The sequence below is a fragment of the Salmo salar genome, chromosome ssa01 (assembly GCF_905237065.1).
Source record: "Salmo salar chromosome ssa01, Ssal_v3.1, whole genome shotgun sequence".
Classification (NCBI taxonomy): Eukaryota; Metazoa; Chordata; class Actinopteri; order Salmoniformes; family Salmonidae; genus Salmo; species Salmo salar.
Genome location: NC_059442.1, coordinates 143,005,303 through 143,030,649, shown reverse-complemented (window position 1 = coordinate 143,030,649; position 25,347 = coordinate 143,005,303). Strand labels below are relative to the sequence as shown.

Sequence of the window (25,347 nt, the reverse complement as noted above, 5' to 3'; positions counted from 1 at the left end):
AGGTGCTGTCTTTCAGATGGGATGTTCAATGGGTGTCCCAGATCTCTGTGGTCATTAAAAATCTCATGGCATTTATCGTAAGAGTAGGGGAGTTATCCCTGGTGTCATGGCTAAATTCCCAACCTGACCCCATTCCATAATGGCTACCTTAATCATTAGCATATATCACCTCTCCAGCTGATGTGTTCTGGCACAAAAATGGTTGCTGTGCATCACTCAGGTGGGTACTACACATTGAATGAGGTGAATTTCACCCTACTATGTAAAGTGCTTTGAGTACCTCAGTTGGTAGAAAATAACTATATAAAGCCTATTAATTATTATGGGGATAAAAATTGTCCAACTCACAGATTATCCATTACATTGACCAGATACTCAAGTGGTAGCTCCAATAATGAAAATAAATGTCTTCAAAAAAGGAAGGCAGTCGTGAGACGTGAACAACAGGCACAACTCTGCTAAAGTTTTTTCTCTAAATTACATCAGTACACGTAACTACATAAGCATTACGAAACTTCTATTAGAGCAAATAAGCCATTCCATTTTTTTTTTTTATCAACAAATACCTTTGAAACGGCCTATGTGGCATCCATGTGAGTCAGAAACAGTTATTCGAGAGTCAAAATGTACTACAACGTGTAAATAGGATAATTTTGGTCATAAAGTGAGTCTCGTCTGAAACAGTTTGGAACATCCGTGAATCCCAACGGGTAAATTAAGGTTGGGTTTTGATTTGACGATGTCCATTTACCCACTAACATTGTGTGTACCGCTGCGGTGATTGCTCTCTATCCAATAGCATAGACAGTGAGACAGACCTGCCCAGCAGCTCTGACTGACTACATAATACATGTTGCACATTTTTTTACTTAAGAAAAAACAAACATCTTCACTAGATGTCAAATTGCGCAACTAAAACATCCTCGGGAAAAAACTCAATAAATCCGCAATGAATTTTGACGTTATCTTAGATTCATTCTGGGGTTCTGAGGAAGTGAAATAGTCAACAGTACAGAAGTCCAGAGATATTCACTAGTTATGCCGAGATCATGACCGCTACATAACAAACGTTTTGTCGAGATCACGAGAAATGATAAATGACTGGATCTATTGATGATAGATTGACAGTATAACTTAAGCGACAGCTCACGGTGGATCAGCACATACTTTTTTAGTGATGGCTACACTAAGGGATGGTACATTTCATTTTAACATTATGCTTTCATGTGTTTGGAGCTCTTTGTCATTTATAAATTAGAACGTTAGCAAGCTAAATGTCCATTACCTTGAGCTAAGACTTCGTAGTTCAACTAAGCCCTCCTGGGGTATTTCAGCCCTGAATGATGCCTGACTGTCAGCCCTGTCTCCCAGGCTGCGTGCCACCCCCAAAACCACAGCCAATCGCATGCAAGGAACAGCAGTTAACTTTGCTAGTATTGTGAGCTAGGAACCAACAGGTGAAGAAACAGGATATGGAGGGAGGCTGGCATGGTTACACGTGCTCTGCAGTTGTGAGGCTGGTTGGATGTACTGCCAAATTCTCTAAAATGAGTTTGGAGACGGCTTATGGTAAAGAAATTAACATTACATTATCTGGCAATAGCTCTGGAGCACATTCCTGCAGTCAGCGTGACAAAACTTGAGACACCTGTGACATTGTGTTGTAACACTGCACATTTTAGTAGAATTGTTTTGTTCCCAGCATAAGGTGGACCTGTGCAATGACCATGCTGTTTAATCAGTCTTGATTTTCTACACCTGTCAGGTGGATGGATTATCTTGGCAAAGGAGAAAAGCTCACCAACAGAAATGTAAACAAATTTGTGCACAAACAGAGAAATAACCTTTTTGTGCGTATGGAAAATGTCTAGGATCTTTTATTTCTGCCATTGAAACATGGGATCAACACTTAAATACCAAAGATGTTTAATTTTCTTCTGTGTATTCGTTTCAAACGAAAATTAAGAAATATATCCCTTAATTTAACCAGGTGTTGATCTTATCTTTTGCACAGTGCTGCTGCAAAAAAATACATTTTTCATCATACCCCCAAAACATCAGAAAATAATACAATTAGGACTCAAGAGAGCCTTGAAAAGGCCTGTCTTAAACAGTGGAGGCGCCTCAGAGGAGGAAGAGGAGACATATCCCCAGTGAATTTCATACAAATGCTAAAACACTTAAACAGTTACCCTTCTTAGATAAAACTAATACTAAATATAAAGTAATTGATTAAAACACTTTTGGAAATAAGGTCTACATTAGCCTCAACAGCACTCTGTAGGGTAGCACCATTGTGTAGCCGGAGGACAGCTAGCTTCCGTCCTCCTCAGAGTACATTGATTTCAATACAAATCCTAGGAGGCTCATGGTTCTCACCCCCTTCCATAAACTTACAGTAATTATGACAACTTCCAGAGGACGTCCTCCAACCTATCAGAGCTCTTGCAGCCTGAACTGACATGCTCTCCACCCAATCAAAGGATCAGATAATTAATATAGTACTGAAAGCATAAGCTACAGCTAGCTAGAACTGCATTAAATGTGTTGAGTAGTTGACTCAGAGAAAGAAAATGTAACAGTTTTGAACAAATTAATTTCTTCCTAAGAAAATGAAATATTTTATGCATTTCCAATTCAACAAAACTGTATGAATAAGTCTTGAAATGGCTTATATACACTTTCTAAATATAACAAAATCAAATACAACTAAGATTTCACATTCCATATAACTAAAATATATATTTGTATGTTTAGTTACAGAAAATGTGAATATTTTCTTAAGGTCTCTTGATCAAAATGTCTGCCCCCATCGCTGTGAACGTCTCAGAGCTCTAGCTTGTCCATCGATGACAAACAGAAAGTGTATTTAAAAATGTGAATTTTTTTAGATTAATTGCTATAAATCGATCTCTGCTACCCTGACGAAACCACTCTCTCCTGCGGCATTACGATGTAATGATTGCAGCCACGTGCTTTGTCAATGGCTGCGATGTGGGACTCAGACAGGACAATTAGACGAGCTAATGAAATGGTAGGAAAAACATGCCAGCTTTAAGTCCTTTCAGATTTCACATCCTACGTCACAGGTTCAGAAAATACTACTGCGTCCGTGGGAACCAGGGCTATCGCTCAATGCAAGCCATTAAGATCTACGGTGTCCACAGATCGATTTAGAAGTGATCATGACGGTAAGAAGCGGTACCAGAACATCTAAGAGGTTTTAAAAAGGTATACCCAAGTCTTTCCTCCATCATATGAAACTGAACATCTATGAAGTAAGCCAATCCTATTATGCAGAGTGATCATGTGAGCAGTTTTCTTCAGTGATCCTGTACATTCTGTCCATGGACTGTTTTCTGGTTGAACTTGCACTTATGAACTTTCAGATTTCGGCTACAGGCATAGGCATTCCCACATTTTTTGCACACAAATGCTTTGACACCAGTGTGCACACGCTGGTGAGATACTACATGACTACTCTGGGAGAAACTCTTGCCACATTCATTACAAGCATATGGTCTCTCCCCTGTGTGAGTATGCATGTGTATTACAAGAGTATTCTTACACATGAACCCTTTCCCACAATTGCGACATTTGAATGGCCTCTCCCATGTGACTGCGCATGTGTATTTCAAGAGTAGCCTTAAACATGTAACATTTCCCACAAATGAGACAGTTGAATGTTTTTTCTCCTATGTGAGTGCGCATGTGCTGATCCAACACAGATCTGTAACAGAAGCCTTTACCACAGTAGCTGCAGACATGTGACTTTGGCCCAGTGTTCTGCGGTCTTGAATGACGTTGAGATGGCAGGTGAATCATCTTGTGTTTCTTGACGTAGGCATGCGAGGTGAAGCCTTGCCCACAAATATCACACAAGTAAGGCTTTTCACCAGTGTGACTGCGTTGATGTATCTTAAGGGTTGTTGAACGGGTAAAACCTTTACCACAAGTATTACAAACATACAATTTCTGCCCTGTGTGAGACAGCTTGTGTCTTTTGAGATTGCCTGCGTTACTGAACATATGCCATTTGAGCCTAGCTGCATCAGGGAGATGTTTGCCACAAACATCACAGGCGTACCGGTGGTCTCTTTGCCTGGTATGGATGATGGCCATATGACGTTTGAGAGCACTTGCACCCCTGAAGCATTTGCCACATGAATTACAGACAGGCTTTTGTCCAGTGTGGGTGGTTTTATGTCTTTCAAAAGAGCGTGGGAGATGGAAACGCTTGCCGCATACATCACAGACTAATGGTTTCTCTCTGGTATGGGCAAGAGCATGTGCTTTGAGCTGGCTTTCCCGACAGTAACTCTTACCGCATAAACCACAGACAAAAGGTTTCTCTCCAGTATGTAGTCATATGATCTTTAAGACTGGTTGAAAGACTAAAATGTTTTACTCCGGTATGGATGGTCAGATGATCTCAGAGTGCGTGCAAATGAAACATTTCTCACATACACGACATGCAAAAGCTTTTTCTAGACTAACATGGCCTTTTCTAATGACATCTATGAATTGTTCTCTGATGACAAGATAAGGATGAAAATGAACAGAAAAGCTTGCCACAGGTTTCACAGCAATACTTCTTCTCCGAGTGCTCTGCCTTATGACGCTTCCATATTGGCCATGATCGAAAGGTTTTTGGACACAAAGAGCAGATGTATGCCTTTTCCGGGTGATCACTGAAGTTGTGCCGTTTTAGCGTACGCTTCCCCACAGAACGATTTCACACATGTTGTGCAGGTGTGCAGAGTTGGATTGAGAACCCTATGTTTGACGAAAGCTTTTCTCAAAGCAAACTTCTTCCTACAATCTGTGCATTTGAAGGGCTTGTCTGTAGAATGCACAACCAAGAGATGATTATTACACCCATTCTTCGTACCAAAACCTTTCCCACACTGTGGGCAGCTAAAGGGTTTGGTGTGATGATTACGGTGGGCTTTAAAAGTGCATCTCCAATTGAAATACTTTCCACAAAAGTCGCAAATGAAGGGCACCTTCACTGCTCTGGCATCACTTGCATCTGAATTTTGGTCTGTATTTGAAGAATCACCATTCTGGACATCTTCTCCAATCCTGCCTGGGTTTGGCTCCGTGTTTGAGGGCTGTCTGTCTTGTTTCTCTGGGTCTGATGAAGGTGAGAGCTGGGGATTAAGGTGAACTACCTCTTGATGATCAAATTCAGAGAGCAATACCACATCTGCAACAGAGAGGGTCATTGTCGTTGTTGAGGCGTAAATGTAAAACAAACTACTGCATTACATGTATGAATAAGATGGTGGATATTAACTAACATTTCTCATAAATAATTTAAAAACAGCAAACAACGTACCCATTAGGGCTGGGACGATACCAATATCGCAATATTTTTTCCATGGCTAAAATCTTTGGTTCTTTAAAAACTTGCTGTATGTAAAATATTGTGCGCTATAGCTTGGGAAATGAATAAATGTGACTGGATGACAATGTTTTCAACATTAGGTCTGTTTCCCTAAAGTTAAACCCGCTTTGTTTTGTTTCCTTGCCACGATACTAACGAGTATTGCAAACATAATTCCTTAACAGTCTAATTGGTGGCATTTTACCCTATAAATGCATAGGAACAATAATATTAAATGGTTTTGACTGATTGTCCTTAGTATCCTTAAATCATAAACACTGACTAAAAAAAGTTGGCTTAATTAATGGTAGTGGTGCCACAACGTCATTAGCTTACTGATTCAAGTACTACGTTTCATAAAATTACAGCACACGTTATGGCTAATTGACTTCACTATATCCAGTGTAATTCTGCCCATACCTCCAATAGATTCCCCTCCACACTGGGCATCTTCTCCATTCCTGCCTGAGTTTGGCTCCGTGTTTCTCTGGTCATCTTGTGTCTCTGAGGCAGGTGAGGTCTGGGGGTTAAAGTCATCCTCCTCTTGATGAGCACTCTCAGAGACAGGGTCAGTGCAGTAGTTGTGGAAATGAAGACTGTCCCCTAAAAAAACAGTATGAGTATTTAAAAAGACATGCATCAAAACACCATAAGAATACTTCACATTCAAAATCAGATAGCTAAGAATTGTACTCTAGTGTTTGATATAATGAACTCAGATTGTAAAAGGTCTTGTCTTTTTAGTTAGATATGTCTAATAATCAGCCTAGTATTCATCGTGTTTGTTGTTCCCAGATAATGTTAAGGCAGCTAGCCAAATGGGTCAATTAGGAGTACAAATTGCAAATCAAATTTTATTGATCACATATATTTAGCTGATGTTAATGCGGGTGTAGCAAAATGCTTGTGTTCCTAGCTCCAACAGTGCAGTAGAATCTAACAATTCATAACAATACACACACCAATCTAAAAAGTAAAATAATGGAATTAAGAAATACATAAATATTAGACTGAGCAATGTCGGAGTGGTATTGACTAAAATTCAGTAGAATACAGTATATTCACATGAGATGAGTAAAGCAGTATATAAACATGAAAGAATAGAACACAGTATATACACATATGAGATGAGTAAAGCAGTATATAAACATTAAAGTGACTAGTGTTCCATTACTAAAGTGGTCAGTGATTCCAAGTCTATGTATATAAAACAGGGTTGCGTAACCGGGTGGAAGCCAGCTAGTGATGGCTATTTAACAGTCTGATGACCTTGAGATAGAAGCTGTATTTCAGTCTCCGGGTCCCAGCTTTGATGCGCCTGTACTGACCTCGCTTTCTGGATGGTAGCGGGCTGAACAGGCAGTGGCTCGGGTGGTTGTTGTCCTTTGATCTTTTTGGCCTTCCTGTGACATCAGGTGCTGTAGGTGTCCTGGAGGGCAGGTAGTTTGCCCTCGTGATGTGTTGGGCAGACCGCACCACCCTCTTCAGAGCCCTGCGGTTGCGGGCGATGTAGTTGCCGTACCAGGCAGTGATACAGCCCGACAGGATGCTCTCAATTGGAGCATCTGTCAAAGTTTGAGGGTTTTAGGTGCCAAGCCAAATTTCTTCAGCCTCCTGAGGTTGAAGGGGCGCTTCTGCGATCGACTAGTTGGCGACCACTGGTCTAGGGTGGCCCGGTAAGGCGGCGGTGATATGATCCTTGACTAGTCTCTCAAAGCACTTCATGATGACAGAAGTCAGTGCTACGGGGCGATAGTCATTTAGTTCAGTTACCTTTGCTTTCTTGGGTACAGGAACTATGGTGGACATCTTGAAGGATGTGGGGACAGCAGACTGGGATAGGGAGAGATTGAATATGTCCGTAAATACTCCAGCCAGCTGGTCTGCACATGATCTGAAGATGCGGCTAGGGATGCCGTCTGGGCCGGCAGCCTTGCGAGGATTTACACACTTAAATGTCTTACTCACGTCGGCCACAGAGAAGGTCCTTGGTAGCAGGCCACGTCGATGGCACTGTGTTATCCTCAAAGCCAGCAAAAAAGGTGTTTAGCTTGTCCGGAAGCAAGATGCCGGTGTCCGCGACGGGGCTGGTTTTCCCTTTGTAGTCCGTGATTGTCTGTAGACCCTGCCACATACGTCTCGTGTCTGAGCCGTTGAATTGCGACTCCACTTTGTCTCTGTACCGTTTTTCCTGTTTGATTGCCTTACCAGAGAATAACTACACTTTTTGTATTCGGCCATATTCCCAGTCACCTTGCCATGGTTAAATCCGGTGGTTCCTTCTTTTAGTTTTGCGCAAATGCTAAAACATCTATCCACGGTTTCTGGTTTGGGTTGGTTTTAAGTCAGAGTGGGTACAACATCTCCTATACACCTCCTGATTAACTCAGTCAACGTATCTGTGTATTAGTCAACGTTATTCTCAGAGGCTACCTGGAACATATCCCAGTCCGAGTGATTAATAGACCTTAGCATGGGTACTTCCTGTTTGAGTTTCTGCCTATAGGAAGGGAGGAGCAAAATGGAGTCATGATCAGATTTGCCTAAGGGGGGGGGGGGGGCTTGTAGGCAATAAATGCAGCCTCAGGATATGTGGTTTCCAGTTTGTATAAAGTCCAGTGTAGTTCTTTGAGGGCAGTCGTGGTATTGGCTTGAGGGGGAATATACACGGCTGTGACTATAACCAAAGAGAATTCTCTTGGGAGGTAATACGGTCAGCATTTCATTGTGAGGTATTCTAGGTTGGGTAAACAAAAGGATTTGAGTTTCTGTATGTTATCACAATCACACCATGGAGTAGTTAATCATGAAACATACACCTCTGCCTTTCTTATTCCCGGAGAGTTCTTTATTCCTGTCTGCGTGATGTACTGAGAACCCAGCTGGCTGTATGGACAGGGACAGTATATCCCGACAGAGCCATGTTTCTGTGAAACAATGTATGGTACAATCCCTGATGTCTCTGGATGTAAATCCTCGCCCTGAACTCGTCTACTTTATTGTCCAGAAACTGAACATTAGCGAGTAATATACCCAAAGAGGTGGATGGTGTGCACACCTCCTGTCGGACTAGAAGTCCACTTCGAATACATCACAGCCGGAGGTGTTTTGGTACAGCCTCTGGAATAAGTTTAATTGCCCTGGGGGGTACGAACAAAGGATCCAACTCGGGAAAGTCGTATTCCTGGTCGTAACGCTGGTGAGTTACCGCTGCTCTGATATCCAAAAGTTATTACCGGCTGTATGTAATAACACAAAATTCTGGGCTAATAATGTAAGAAATAACACAAAAAACAAAACACTGCAAAGTTGCTTAGGCGTTAGAAGCAGACCTGCCATATCTGTCGGCACCATTAAGTCCCACTAGTCTAGAACAGGGGTTCCCAAACTTTTTCCACTTGTGGTTACTAAAAAAACAAAAAAATAAAACATTAACCGACATGGGCTAGTTCATCTGGACATTTCTGACAAGTTATAAATAGCTCTCTAAGGCTCTCTAAGGTATGCAATGACTAACATGACACGAGGAACTGGTGATGAACTACCCAATTTCGAAATTGCAGCTTGTGCACTCTACTATTACAACTTTCAAGAGTAAGTTTAAAGCCGGACTGAGTTCCGCAGCCCCCCTGCCGCCCCCTCGCCCCACAGTTTGCGAACCACTGGTCTAGAACACTTGCTGGATTTGGATGACAGCTATACATTTACACACAATTAGCATACTTCAGCTCACACCTTTGAATGACCAATGATTAAATGATCAATGTACGTGGAAGCATTTATTAGCTGCTATATCCAGAAATAATTCAAGAAATTACTAATTTCTCAAGTATTTCTGATATAGCCTATGGGTGTGTACCTCTCGGTGCTCCTTCCTCTGTCCCCCTTGCCCGACTGACACGCCTCTGGGCGCTCATGCCTGTGGCAGTCTTCTCCCTTTCGACCATGATCACCTTAACATGGCCATTTTTTCCAATGATGTTTTACCCAACATCATCATGAATGATGAAAATTGTCTCTGAAAGATTAAAATATGAAGTTAGTGACCTAGCAGGTTCCAACTGATGTTCAGGTAGCTAACTAGGTTGGCTAACGACAATTCAGTCACAGATGAAAGGAGAAGTATCTTTGATTCAATGCCCATCTACTGTTAGTTAGCCATCTACAGTTAGCTGGTTAGCTGGGCTGTATTCATTACGTCTTCCAACAGAAACCGTTAAAGAACCAAATAAACGTTTCAAAACCGGGAGGGACCTTCACAGAATTTGGCCATAACAAACTCGTTTTCGTTAAACGTTTGGAGTATACGATCTGCTGCATAACGTTTTACAACAGACGACCCCTGGGGTGATATCGTTATTCCGTAAACAGTTTATTCCAAACGTTTAAAGAAAACGAGTTTGTATTGGCCAAATTTTGGTAGGTCCCTCCCCGTTTCTTTCTGTTTGTTTCCTTGAATAAACGCTTCAACTGTTTCCGTTGGAAAACGTTTTCCAACGGAATTTGACAAACGAATACACCCATTGTAAAAGTCTGGGCTTAACAAACTGTTACTAGTAACTCGCAAACTGTTATGTAACTTAGCTAGTTAGCCAAGTTTGTCGGCATTCGACAGCAAATTCGTAGTCCCAACAACCGACCAAATGTGCAGTCACTGTCTTGGTTTTGTTCACACGTTGAAGCCTACTCTTCAGCAAAATACTTTCCTCATTCTGCTGGACCAACTTTAGAGGCATAACAGCAGCAGAGCACTCATCGAGGAGTCTGCCCATCTCCGCAACTGCCGCTGCAACTAATACCTCGACAATGGTAGATAATTGTCTCTGAAAAGCCTCGTTAATCAACATTGCTGCAAGCTAACAGTTCTTAAAAGATTCATGAATCTCAAAAAAATATGTAAGGTTCTTATTATACCTCAGTGATTTCGACAGCTAATACCAGCAATTTAAATGTTTGCGGAAATGATGGTGCTCTGCTTCTTCTTCGTTGAGATTTTATGGCGTTCCACAATTTGCATTGTATTGCCGCCACCAACTGGATGGCCCTGGGAAAAAAAACATTTAAAAAGTAAATTCTATTACGGGGCGTTACACTTCAAACATTCCGCTCCTGTTTTGGTCTGATATCCCTAGTAAATGGTTCCAATTGATGGCCAATTTGCTATTTTTCTGTTTTCAGCCACAGCATAGATTAGACAGAAACGGTGTAGATTGATATGAGTCTTTTGCTGCATTCATAACCAAGTCGGAAGGTGGTATTTATCACATACTACTTTGAAAATCCAATTGAACGTCCCTCCAACTCGCAATAGCAGGCGTGCATAAAGATGCACTTATCACAAATGCTTAGTTTGCTATGTTAGCCATATTATAGATGGCTCTACATTATGTTTTTGTGTCGGCATTAGCACGGTGTCCATGATCCAATTCTAGCTCCCAAAACGCAAGCAATTTGAAAAAACGAGATAGTAGATTGTGCTGATTTATTGGTACATTTGAATTATGTTGCGCCCCATAGTTTAAAAACTCTGGATACTGCTAAAAAAAAGTGTCGCATCTGTACTCTGCCATCTTTAAACACGTTTGCCATTACTAGTGGGAAACTTGTAAGACTCAGACTTCTCCCACATGCTGACTTGTCACGTCACCTACTAAGGAAATTACCTTCGATAACAGCATTTATACAAAAATATGGTTTCTGAACACTATCATTTGTTTACAAGCATTATTGTCATAGCTTGTTGGCCACATTTTACTGCATTGTTAGGAACAAGTATTTCGCTGCACCCTCTATAACATCTGCTAAACTGTGTACATACATGATCAATAACCTTTCTTTGGATTTGGTCATCAGGGCCGGACAGTCATTTGATTTCCTGTCCCGAGTAGCGCAGAGGTCTAAGGCACTGCATCTCAGTGCAAGAGACATCCCTACAGAACCTGGTTCGAATCCGGATGTGATTTGGAGTACTATAGGGCGGTGCACAATTGGCCCAAAGTCGGTCGGGTTTGGCTATCATTGTAAATAAGAATTTGTTCTTAACTGACTTGCCTAGTTAAATAAAATAAAATCTATAGGGGGCATGCTTTTTTTTTCTTCACTGGACCTACTGTGTAATTTTTAATGGGTTTTAGAGAGTTATACAATTTCAATTAAATGTATTATTTTAATGTGGCATGAACGAACACAACCAAATGGTTTGATCTGATTGTCAAAAAAAAATTGCTTCAAAAAGTAGGTTACCTTTGTACTTTCTTCCAAAACAATTTCAGTATGAGAAATAGGGGTGTGCCGACCTGACCATACTCCTATAAGTAATTAACAGTTAATAGTAGGATGATACTTGTGATAGTAAAAACACAGATGTGTTTTAAGACTTCTAAATAGATGTTGGCAAAATACCAATCTCCTTGCAAAAATAAACTGCAGATTAGGAGCTGTGCACGGAGAGGTCTGTGTCCTTGATTTGCAGCGGGCAGTTTTCTGTCACTCAGAATGCACATAAACGTTTCATATTTTCTCCCTACCCTCGCCCCACTTATTAGATACTATGCACATTGATGGCTTGAGCTGTTCTACCCTTTGATGCATCATAGTAGCAGGCTAACAGAAGGCAGCATCAAAGAAATGATCACACTGAAACATGCAAGGAGAAGTGGTCTGGTGAAATTATGAACTGAGTGGACATAGAAATACAGCGTCGCTCGATCTAATCAGAGCAGCAGGACAAACATAGAGCCCGCCCTTCTATTTACAGACAAGCAAAAACTAGCCAGATGAGTTATATAGACCGTGTAGCACCTTGCATTTCATTGAAAGATGTGTGCCGTGAACGACATCCTAAAATTAAAATGTTTAGATCACGGACAATAGCAAAACAATACTTGGATCATAACGGTATCAGGACAATTGCCCATGTCCTTTACAATACTCGTTTTGTCCGATTACTAGGCACACCCCTAATCCGAACAGCGCACTATTTCACAGGAGAAAGCATCCGAGAGCGCAAAACAGCGCCACTGTCGTATTATATGTAGCCTATATACCTGATGCTGTCTGGCCAAAAAGAGTATGACATGCCATACTATTTTTGTTCAGACAGCATCAGATACACTGGCAACACGTACCGAGAGAGGGGCGCTGTTTCGCTCGCTCAGATACTTTATCTGAGATTGATGTCTTTGTCAGCGCGCATCTCGGTCAAATAAATGATCAATATTTAAATATTTTATTTGGACGGAAAGGAGGTACAGTAGGGCGAGCCAGTCCCCATAAGGCCTGCCCATAATGCCAGCCCTGCTGGTAACTACCACCTCCCCACTTGGTTATAAAAGCAGCATTTTCTTCAGCATGTCTTGCTGTGACTGTAGGTCTATGGGGGCGTTCACGTGTTATCTTAAGTTCATAGTTCAGACTGGGAAGTTTCATTTGAACGACCCTCCAACTCGTAATTTCCAGTGAGAAACTTTGACGACATTTTGTTACCCGAGATGCCGAGTTGTAGCGTTTCAGGACTGAACTTTCACTTTTGAAACCAAAAGAAGACAAATCAATTTGTTTTACAATTACAAACTTATATGGACAAGGTAACTAGCTTGACCATATTGTCAATGTTAAACAATCTAGCTAGCTTATTAAGTTAGCTAAAATCTTATTGGTTGAATAATTGGTCCGACTTCAAAAGCACATGATCACAATCATGTCAGACCTATGACTTACCACTTTGCGGTTTCCCACTTCCCGCGCGCACGTGAAGACCCCACTAGATACCTACAATTTAACTTATGGAACACTACACAAATACTGTATGTGAAATATATCCACTGTAGACACAACTGTAAAATTACTTTTACATCCACCATAAGAGTGAATTCATAGGGCATAGTATTTTACAGTACGACAGAAAGTCACACAGAAGATCACTCTCCTTCAGTAAGATTAACTCAAATTAATTGTAAAATATTATTCAAGTTCTTTGACCACTTTTTAAAATCATATTCATTATCTCCAGCACCATACCTACGGTGCACACAGTTTGTGAAAAATTATTTTTTGTCGACTATCAATTTCTCTAAAATATTTATTTGGTCATTTCAATAATAAATTAAAATAATGAAATACAGTGCCTTCAGAAAGTAGTCTCAGCCCTTGACTTTTTCCACATTTTGTTGTGTTACATCCTGAATTTAAAATAGATTTATAAATAAATTCATTAAATATGAAAAGCTGAAATATTTTCAGTCAAAGTATTCAACCCCTTTGTTATGGCAAGTCTAAATAAGTTCAGGAGTAAAAATTTACTTAAGTCACAATAAGTTGCATGGACTCACTGTGTGCAATAATAGTGTACCCCATAAATACAGATAATTTTAAGGTCCCTCAGTCGTGCAGTGAATTTCAAACACAGATTCAACCACAAAGACCAGGGAGGTTTTCCAATGCCTCGCAAAGAAAGGCACCTATTGGCAGATTGCAAAAACAAACAAAAAAGTAGACACTTCACCTTTGAGCATGGTGAAGTTATTAATTACACTTTGGATGGTGTATCAATACACTCTGTCACTACAAAGATACAGCCGTCCTTCTTAACTCAGTTGCCAGAGACGAAGGAAACTGCTCAGGCATTTCACCATGAAGCCAATGGTGACTAAAATAGTTAGAGTTTAATGGCAGTGATAGGAGAAAACTGAGGATGGATAAACAACAGTTACTCCACAATACTAACCTAAATGACAGAGTGAAAAGGAAGCCTATACAGAATGAACAATTTTCCAAAACATACATCCTGTTTGCAATAAGGCACTAAAGTAAAACTGTAAAAAAAAATGGGTCAAAGAAATTAACTTTATGACCTGAATACAAAGCTTTATGTTTGGGGCAAATCCAGTACAACATTACTGAGTACCACTTCATATTTCCAAGCATGCTAGTGGCTGAATCATGTTGTGGGTGTGCTTGTCATCAGCAAGGACTAGGGAGTTTAGGATAAAAATAAGCACAGGCAAAATACTAGAGGAAAACCTGGTTCAGTCTGCTTTCCAACAGACACAGAGACAAATTCAACTTTCACCAGAACAATAACCTAAAACACAAGGCCAAATATACAGTGGAGTTGCTTACCAATTACATTGAATGTTCCTGAGTGGCCTACTTACTGTTTTGACTTAAATCGACTTGAAAATGGATGCCTAGCAACGAACAACCAACTTGACAGGGCTTGAAGAAATTAAAAAAATAAAAATAATAATGTGCTAATATTGTACAATCCAGGTGTGGAAAGGTCTTAGAGACGTACCCATGAAGACTCACAGCTGCCAAAGGTGAACATGTATTGACTAATTTCTATTGGGAACAAAATAATCTGAAACAAACAAGAACAGCAAATGCATCCAACTTGGTAGTCATAAACTTGATGTAATCATTGCATGCTTGGAATATGGGACCAAATACTAAACTTTTGACTACTTTAATACACAAGTGAATTTGTCCCAATACTTTTGGTCCCCTAAAAATAGGGGGGACTATGTACAAAAGGTGCTGTAATTTCTAAACAGTTCAACTGATATGGATGAAAATACCCTCAAATTAAAGCTGACAATCTGCACTTTAACCTCAGTCATTGTATCATTTCAAATCCAAAGTGCTGTAGTACAGAGCCAAAACAACAACAAAAAAGTGTCACTGTCCCAATACTTGTGGAGTACACAGTAGTTCTGTATTTCATTTTCAATAAATTAGCAAAAATGTCTCATTATGGAATATTGTGTGTAGATGGGTGACAAAAATAAATGTAATAAATCTTCCAAATTCAGGCCAACACAAAATGTGGAATAAGTCAACGGGTATTAAGACTTGCTGAAGACCAGGTGTTGTGAGATGTTATGTTTTACAAACTGCATCTGAATTTAAACTTTTAGAGATACCATCATGCCCCCAAAGAATCAGAAAATAACATACTATTAGTAGTCAGAGAACCTTCTGGAAAAGCCTTGAAGTATATATAATTTTTTTTTTAAAACGAGTCCCCTTTCCTTAAAAATGACCACCATAACTAAGGTGGTTGGTTTATTTACAGATAAAGCCTGAACACCAAATACTTTCAAAATGTATTTCCAGAAAAAAAAAAAACTGAATTATCTGGGCGAAACACTTGCCACTATTAATTTAGAATTCAAATTATAGTCCAACATATGAAACTGGGAACATCTATGAAGTAAGCCCATCCTATTATCCAGGGCCAGTTTCACGACAGCGATGGAATTTAGGCATACAAGTGTTTTATCGATGCATCGTTCCTATAAACTGCGATGTAACATGCGTTTCCCAAAACACCACAGAGAATGTTCGCCAAGTGCGTCGTTGAAACGTGTTACTGTGATATGATCGTATGAAAAGCAGCGCTGCTCTCGGATCAGCTTTCACCATTCAAATCTTACCATAACATTAGAATTTTAACAATATACACAACAGATCAGTTTCTGGAGATATCACCGATAACTGCAAATACTGAGGCGGCTTATTCTAACGCTTATAAGCATTACCTATAAAATGCACTTTGGCACATCATTGAGCACGTTGTTACACATAATATATATTTTGAGGCAAAAAATACATAGTTGCCTACAATTAGCTAAATAATAATTAGCTGCACCATAGGCCTATTTATCATTTAATGTAGTCATCTCGGTTTTCAGTTGAAGCATCTTTTTATCCTCGGTTTGTAACAACTGCAAAGACATTGGCAACTATGGGGGGGGGGGGGGCAGTCTGAGGCAGTTGGTAAATAAGTGTTTAAGTGCAATGATGGTTTTGGGAAACAGCTTGGAGATTTAACGATACTCCTACAAAGACTAACAATGAATTTAGCCTTACGATTATTTTGGGAAACTGGGTCCAGAGTGATCATGTGAGCAGTTTTCTTCAGTGATCCTGTACATTCTGTCCATGGACTGTTTTCTGGTTGAACTTGCACTTATGAACTTTCAGATTTCGGCTACAGGCATAGGCATTCCCACATTTGTTGCACACAAATGCTTTGACACCAGTGTGCACACGCTGGTGAAATACTACATGACTACTCTGGGAGAAACTCTTGCCACATTCATTACAAGCATATGGTCTCTCCCCTGTGAGAGTGCACATGTGTATTACAAGAGTATTCTTACACATGAACCCTTTCCCACAATTGCGACATTTGAATGGCCTCTCCCATGTGACTGCGCATGTGTATTTCAAGAGTAGCCTTAAACATGTAACATTTCCCACAAATGAGACAGTTGAATGTTTTTTCTCCTATGTGAGTGCGCATGTGCTGATCCAACACAGATCTGTAACAGAAGCCTTTACCACAGTAGCTGCAGACATGTGACTTTGGCCCAGTGTTCTGCGGTCTTGAATGACGTTGAGATAGCAGGTGAATCATCTTGTGTTTCTTGACGTAGGCATGCGAGGTGAAGCCTTGCCCACAAATATCACACAAGTAAGGCTTTTCACCAGTGTGACTGCGTTGATGTATCTTAAGGGTTGTTGAACGAGTAAAACCTTTACCACAAGTATTACAAACATACAATTTCTGCCCTGTGTGAGACAGCTTGTGTCTTTTGAGATTGCTTGGGTGATTGAACTTTTTGCCACATAGATCACAGGCAAAAGGTTGTTCACCAGTATGTACGAACATATGGCATTTGAGCCTAGCTGCATCAGGGAGATGTTTGCCACATACGTCACAGACATAACTGTAGTCTTTTCTTCTGGTATGGGTGATGGCCATAGGTTTCTCTCCGGTATGGGCAAGCGCATGCACTTTGAGCTTGCTTGCACGACAGTAACTCTTGCCACATAAACCACAGACAAAAGGTTTCTCTCCAGTATGTAAAGTCATATGACCTTTGAGACTGGTTGAAAGACGAAAACGTTTGTGACATATGCTACAACCAAAACGTTTTACTCCGGTATGGATGGTCAGATGATCTCTGAGAGTGCGTGCACATGAGAAACATTTCTCACATACACTACAGGCAAAAGCTTTTTCTAGACTAACATGGCCTTTTCTAATATGGGAGGTCATATGGTTTTGGAAATTGGTTACATCCCTGAAACCTTTAGTACATACATCACAGCTATAAGCCTTTGCTCTATGAGTTGTTGTCTGATGACTGGCTAAAGATGAAGATGAACAGAAAAGCTTGCCATAGGTTTCACAGCAATACTTCTCCCCCTTCTCCCCTGAGTGTTCTGCCTTATGACATCTATGAACTGTTCTCTGATGACAAGGATGAAGATGAACAGAAAAGCTTGCCACAGGTTTCACAGCAATACTTCTTCTCCGAGTGCTCTGCCTTATGATGCTTCCATATTGGCCATGACCGAAAGGTTTTTGGACACAAAGAGCAGATGTATGCCTTTTCCGGGTGATCACTGAAGTTGTGCCGTTTTAGCGTACGTTCCCCACAGAACGATTTCACACATGTTGTGCAGGTGTGCAGAGTTGGGTTGAGAACCCTATGTTTGGCCAAACTATTTCTCATTGCAAACACCTTCCTACAATCTGTGCATTTGAAGGGCTTGTCTGTAGAATGCACAACCAAGAGATGATTATTACACCCATTCTTCGTACCAAAACCTTTCCTACACTGTGGGCAGCTAAAGGGTTTGGTGTGATGATTACGGTGGGCTTTAAAAGTGCATCTCCAATTGAAATACTTTCCACAAAAGTCGCAAATGAAGGGCATCTTCACTGCTCTGGCATCACTTGCATCTGAATTTTGGTCTGTATTTGAAGAATCACCATTCTGGACATCTTCTCCAATCCTGCCTGGGTTTGGCTCCGTGTTTGAGGGCTGTCTGTCTTGTTTCTCTGGGTCTGATGAAGGTGAGAGCTGGGGATTAAGGTGAACTACCTCTTGATGATCAAATTCAGAGAGCAATACCACATCTGCAACAGAGAGGGTCATTGTCGTTGTTGAGGTGTAAATGTAAAACAAACTACTGCATTACATGTATGAATAAGATGGTGGATATTAACTAACATTTCTCAGAAATAATTTAAACAGCTAACAATAAACCCACCCTAAAGAAAGGTATTCCTCAACAGTCTAAAGCCCTATTCAACGGCACTTGAATGACTATAGAACGTTGGTTATGTAGTTATTACGCCAGCATGTTTTTCCAGAGCATGATTTCAACTGGCTTTCATTTCAGACAAATTCTAAATATTCTAAATAATATAATAAATAACATGTATGCATACATAAACTGTATGCAGACATTAAATTAACTGACGTATTTGCCAATTTATCAATTAATTGGCACAATATAAATCAGATTAATCTTTTAAAAGAGAAATAAGCACTGGGAAAGGTGACAGGCTATATGACAAAACAGATCATTCATCTCATCTGTTGGCTATGTGCATAGCACTTTGTTTTAAGCATCAATTTGTTCCCCTGATCTTACCCAAACTGCAGGCAGCACATGGTAAACGCTGTAATACCCCTCACAGCACAGGGATGTCGAGTCGCACGGGATATAGTATTATCAGAAGATCTCATCAGAAAACTGTAGTTTATTCAGCCTGGAATTATTACTCTCCAGAAATGTGAAAATGACTGATGTGGCAGATTCACACGGGACTAAAATTACAACTGCAGTGTAAAGGTTACATCACCGACCTCGCCCAGTAAAACGAATCCCGTCCGAATAGGGCTTAATTGGTGGCATTTTACCCAATAAATGCATAGGAACACTCATTTTAAATGGGGGTGTAACTGATTCTCCTGAGTATCCTTAAATCATAAACACTGACTCAAAAAAGTTGGCTTAATGGTAGTGGTGCCACAATGTCATTAGCTTACTGATTCAAGTACTACGTTTCATAAAATTACAGCACACATTATGGCTAATTGACTCCACTATATCCAGTGTAATTCTGCCCATACCTCCAATAGATTCCCCTCCACACTGGGCATCTTCTCCATTCCTGCCTGAGTTTGGCTCCGTGTTTCTCTGGTCGTCTTGTGTCTCTGAGGCAGGTGAGGTCTGGGGGTTAAAGTCATCCTCCTCTTGATGAGCACTCTCAGAGACAGGGTCAGTGCAGTAGTTGTGGAAATGAAGACTGTCTCCTAAAAAAAACAGTATGTATATTAAAAAAAGAAGAAGATATACATCAAAAACACCACATCAAAATATTCCATATTCGAAGTTAACTAGCTAGGAATTTAACTACAGTGTTTGAAACAATGAACTCCCATTGTAAAACATATTCCTTTTTAGTCATAGATATGGCTAGAAATCAGCCTAGTATTTACATCATACAAATACACGTGCACTGTTTGTTGTTACCATTATCTGGTGAGGTAGCTAGCTAAGTGGGTCAGTTAGGAGTACAAATTGCACTAGGCTACAACACTTGCTGAATTTGGATACATTTTACACAATTAGCATACTTCAGCACACACACACACACACACACACCTTTGAATGACCAATGATTAAATGATCAAATGTAAGTAGAAACCTTTATTCTGATATAGCCAGAAATAGGGCTGGGTGATATGGCCTAAAAAAAATCTCCTTGAGATTTTCTCCAAAATACGGGCGATACACAATATTTTTCTAGACGTTTTAATGTTCTCTAAATAAGCTTTGTTCTACAAGTAAAGGTCAGATACACTTGATTTCAAACAATCTGCAATAATCTAATGAATTCGGGGCTTGTGAAATTATACCTTGGCTAAATATAAGCCTTCCACCACTAATAATGTAATTGTGCTATCAAATAATTTAACTGATCTGCTTTTCAAGTCTATGAAAATGCCTTTTTTGTTACAACTAACCAGAACCATGCATAATGCACGTTCACGAATAATGACTAACTTCTTGTAGCAGACATTATAGAAAATGAACACAGGTCTCGAACAATGTCTCAAGCACAAGCCCACATGCTAGCTTGATAGTAGCCAGACAATCTTTAAAGGAATCTTTATATTTCAAGTTAAGCCAACTTGGATATATTTGCTAGCCTACAAGGCAGAACAGATGAATTGTTATAAACACACCCTTCTGTCCGTCTCCAACTGTTTGACCAGAATGCTAGCCTGTCCACTTTGTTAAGATGTTAAAAAAGAAGTGGCCTACCTTATTTCTCAGAATGAGAACGACTTGCCAATTTAATAAATAAGTCTTTATGCTTATTGTACACATACACACACACACACACACACACACACACACACACACACACACACACACACACACACACACACACACACACACACACACACACACACACACATATATATATATATATTTAAAAAATGCGAAAAAATTTGAGACAGCTAGTATAACAGTCTTTGACTAGAGTGCCGCTTTCGCTACTTCAATGCTGTGTGACAAACTGTGCATTCATTTTCCAGAATCAACGTTCATTGATACTGCTGTTTCAGTGGTGTCTACTCTGCATGTCATTTTGGCAGTTGAGACATAAAAAAGGGTATGGTTAGAAAGGTTAACTTCTCTATTACAGTAAAATAATGTCTCAATGTGTTTCGGTGTCCATGTGACCCATTCTATTGGACCAAACCTCAAATACAAATAGCGAGTTGAAACCGCTTGTCAGAGGTGAAGAAGTGATATCTCATCTTTGTTGTGTGAGTGGCAGAGGCTTGGTGTGTGTAAACAGAAGACTTAGGCTATGTGGTTAGCACTTTGTTTTAAGCATCAATTTGTTCCCATGATCTTACCCAAAATGCGGGCAGCACATGTTAACACTAATACCCCTCAAACACAGGGATGTTGATTCACACAGGACAGATATAGTATTATCAGAGGACCTTGGAGTTTGACAACAACAAAAAAGGTTTGTTATTCAGGGTGGAATTATTACTCTCCTGCCAAAAAAATTACAGCTGTGGTGTTTTGTGCCCGTGCACATTATTCAATTACCCGACCTCCCCCAGTAAAACTAAACCTGTCTGAATATGGCTTAATTGGTGGCATTTTCCAAATAAATGCAAAGGAACATTAAATAGGCTTTTGACTGATTATGATTAAGTATAGTCAGGACAAACACTACTTCAAAAGTTGGCTTAATGGTAGTGGTGCCACAATGTCATTAGCTTACTGATTCAAGTACTAAGTTTCATAAAATTACAGCACACGTTATGGCTAATTGACTTCACTATATCCAGTGTAATTCTGCCCATACCTCCAATAGATTCCCCTCCACACTGGGCATCTTCTCCATTCCTGCCTGAGTTTGGCTCCGTGTTTCTCTGGTCGTCTTGTGTCTCTGAGGCAGGTGAGGTCTGGGGGTTAAAGTCATCCTCCTCTTGATGAGCACTCTCAGAGACAGGGTCAGTGCAGTAGTTGTGGAAATGAAGACTGTCCCCTAAAAAAACAGTATCAATATTTAAAAAGACATGCATCAAAAACACCATAAGAATACTCCACATTCAAAATCAGATAGCTAAGAATTTAACTCCAGTGTTTGATATAATGAACTCCCATTGTAAAACATATTCCTTTTTAGTCATAGATATGGCTAGAAATCAGCCTAGTATTTACATCATACAAATACACGTGCACTGTTTGTTGTTACCATTATCTGGTGAGGTAGCTAGCTAAGTGGGTCAGTTAGGAGTACAAATTGCACTAGGCTAGAACAGTGGTCCCCAAACTGTGGGGCGAGATGTCGGCAGGAGGGTGTCAGGGGTGACAAAATGTGGGGGGGTGACAAAATGTGTAGAATTGCGGGAAATAAGCTTTAAACCTGCTAAATTCTCTCCACCAACAAGAGGGGTGTGAACAGTACTTGTACCCATAGAAATAGACCAGGGTTTTGTTAGAAAGGTTCACTTCTCTATTACAGTAAAATAATGTCTCAATGTGTTGGTGTCCATATGACCGATTGTCGGACCAAACCTCAAATGCAAATAGCGAGTTGAAACCGCTTGTCAAGAGGACGAAGTGATTTCTTTGTTGTGTGAGTGGCAGGGGCTTGGTGTGTGTGTGTAAACAAAGGAAGAGGCAAAGTGAAAGGGGAATACCTAGTCAGTTGTACAACTGAATGCATTGAACTGAAATGTGTCTTAATGCACTTAACCTAAACCCTTTGAAGTAAGATGTTTCACTCTCGGCAAAATACGGCCAATGCGTTTCTGTGGGCTAATTTTGGACTTAAGCTTGTCGCCCATCTTCCCGCCTTTGGGAATAACATCTCCCATAGTTAACGCAGAGACATGGGCATTTCGTCATTATATACAGATCTCTGGTGTAATTGGGAAGGTGCTAACAGCACAGAAGGAGCGACGGAGACAAGACCAAAAAGACAACATGAGAACAAGCGGACAGAAACGCTCATAAAATGTTTTTGGAAAAATTGCAATACAGACATTTGGAATATTGCGCAAAAACATACATTGCCCAGCCATAGCCGGAAACACTTTGCTAATTTCTCAAGTATTTCTGATATGATTTAATCAAATTTGGAATAAGGCTGTAATGTAACAAAATGTGGAAAAAGTCAAGGGGTCTGAATAGTTTACAAATGCACTGTACATACTCCTCGCACCCTCTCTCCTCGTCTCCTTATGAAAACCCATTGGATGAGGTCAGAGGTCCTGGGCCTAAAACTAACCTTTTGGTTTACCAGCCACTGTGGGAGTTAGATTTTTTTTTAAACTACCAACCACTCCGATTTTTTACCAGTCAAAATATATATTTTACACCAACCCCCCCCAAAAGACAGATGAGCATGCTTGGTAATGTTTCTAAAACAAATGTATTACTAGTTAAAAGTGTTGTGGTATATTGCTCAATGTTATTTCATTAAAAAAAAAAATTAAACTAAATATCACAAGACAAAATGTTCAGCTGCCCCTTTAAGGGCGGGAGCTTGTGAACCAAACAATGTAAATAGTCAATAAGGACAAAGTTGAGTCAATTTCCACACAATTGGGTGTAATATTATTATAGGATTTGTAGTTTGTGTCATTGTCTACCAGCTATGAAACAAAACTTTGTAAACAACTAATGCAGCATTTACTTTACTATTAATGTGCTCATACTTGACTTTGAACGTTTTTGTATTTGCAAATTCAAGTTAAATGCTTACACTGTGGAGCCTTGACCACTCACCAGCATTGCTGATGAAATAGACATCTTTCCCGCCAATGCCAAAATCTACCCGCATTTGGTGGGTGTTAATTTTAGGCCCTGCAGAGGTCCCTCCCCTCTGACCTTTTGAGAAGGAGACAAGAAAATCTTCCCTATGGGTGTGTACCTCTTGGTGCTCCTTCCTCTGTCCCCCTTGCCCGACTGACACGCCTCTGGGCGCTCATGCCTGTGGCAGTCTTCTCCTTTTCGACCATGATCACATTCATTAACATTGCCATTTTTCCCAACAATGTTTTACCCAACATCTCCATGAATGATGAAAATTGTCTCTGAAAGATTAAAATATGAAGTTAATGACCTAGCAGGTTAGCTAGGTGAGCTAACGACAGTTCAATCACAGATGAAAGGGGAAGTATCTTTGGTTCAGTAAGTAAGTAGCTAGCACTTGACAATGACTCAGTTCCATTACACATAAGTCATTGGACGTAGTTTTGTTAAGACACCAGACGCTCAGTCTGCATCGCTTGCGGTACAGTTTTGTTAGCATAAGGACCTTATCTTTCATATCACCAAGAAATAATTTTCAAAAAACAAAAGGTTAAATTGATACACACCTTGATAGGGTTAGAGTTCCCACACGGCCATATCTATCTGTTACAGAGCTTGTTTACAGAACAGAGACCTGTTCTATTAAGCTATCTAGCAATCTCTAACCACCTGTGTGTAAGCGTAACTGGGGAAGTGTAGTCTAAATCTAAATCAAATGTTATTGGTCACATACATGTGTTTAGCAGATGTTATTGCGGGTGTAGCAAACTGCTTGTGTTTCTAGCTCCAACAGTGCAGTCTAATTCACAACAATACACACAAATCTAAGTAAAGGAATGGAATTAAGAATATATAAATATTTGGACAAGCAATGCCAGAGCAGCATAACCTAAGATACAGTAGAATATAATCCATATATATGTATGAGATGAGTAATGCAAAATATGTAAACCTTATTAAGGTGTCCAGTGATTTCAAGTCTGTGTATATTGTGGAAGTGTAGTTTCGTCGGATTGAGGACCACATAGCTGTATGGATCTGTGAAAAACTCAAGGATTCTTTCTACCTGATGAAATTTATGGGCCATATATTTCCAAAACCGTATCGCAAGCTATGATTATTGACGTTTCTAAACACACAGCGTCGGGGTTGTAGTTCAGATGAGGCAGTTGTGGGCGAAGCTTGGCTGAAAACTGTAGGGAGAAGGCCGCATAGTTTGAGACTAGTAGGTAACTAACTAACGTTTGATGGGGTATATTCATTACGTATTGTAACGGAAACCGTTTAGGAAACAAATAGAACCAAGCTGCGATGGACCTAATGGAATTTTTCAAATATAAACACAGATCCATCCAGCTATGCTTGCCTCAATCCGACGAAACCACACTTCCACAATATACACAGACTTGAAATCACTGGCCACGTTAATAATGTTTACTTATTTTGCATTACTCATCTCATATGTATATATGGATTCTATTCTATAAACTCAAGTTTATATTTGCGTTTGAAGTACACGGTTTTAAAAAAATTACAGGATTCTGGTAAAAGTTTTTAAATAACAATTTGCTAGCTAGCCAAGTTTGTCGTCAGTCATCTGCAAACTCGTTTTCCCAACGGTAGACGACCAAATGTGCACTCACTGTATTGATTTTGTTAGCACGTTGAAGCCTACTCTTCAGCAAAATACTTTCCTCATTCTGCTGGACCAACTTTAGAGGCATAACGGCAGCAGAGCACTCATCGAGGAGTCTGCCCATCTCCGCAACTGCCGCTGCAACTAATACCTCGACAAT

General features: G+C 40.1%; 2 protein-coding genes across 3 annotated transcripts; both read right to left on the bottom strand.

Annotated features, from left to right (window-relative positions):
* Positions 1–1,859: 1,859 nt before the first annotated feature.
* Positions 1,860–10,415, bottom strand: LOC106566644 (zinc finger protein 554). The gene is given in 6 exon segments (XM_014134881.2): positions 1,860–4,717; positions 4,719–5,209; positions 5,810–5,992; positions 9,249–9,347; positions 9,350–9,407; positions 10,045–10,415. Coding segments are annotated over 6 exon segments (1,233 nt in total). The 5' UTR covers positions 10,237–10,415; the 3' UTR covers positions 1,860–4,507.
* Positions 10,416–17,492: 7,077 nt separating this feature from the next.
* Positions 17,493–23,864, bottom strand: LOC106566635 (oocyte zinc finger protein XlCOF7.1-like). Of its 2 annotated transcripts, XM_014134849.2 has the most exons (4): positions 23,670–23,850; positions 21,594–21,776; positions 19,327–19,509; positions 17,493–18,323 (listed from the first exon to the last, which is right to left on the bottom strand). In XM_014134849.2, the coding sequence occupies exons 1-4, from the start codon at positions 23,812–23,814 to the stop codon at positions 17,638–17,640; spliced, it is 1,197 nt and encodes a 398-aa protein (XP_013990324.2). In that variant the 5' UTR covers positions 23,815–23,850; the 3' UTR covers positions 17,493–17,637. The 2 variants fall into 2 exon arrangements, with proteins under 2 accessions (XP_013990324.2, XP_013990333.2); XM_014134858.2 differs by lacking the exon at positions 19,327–19,509 and having other exon boundaries at positions 23,670–23,864.
* Positions 23,865–25,347: the final 1,483 nt, after the last annotated feature.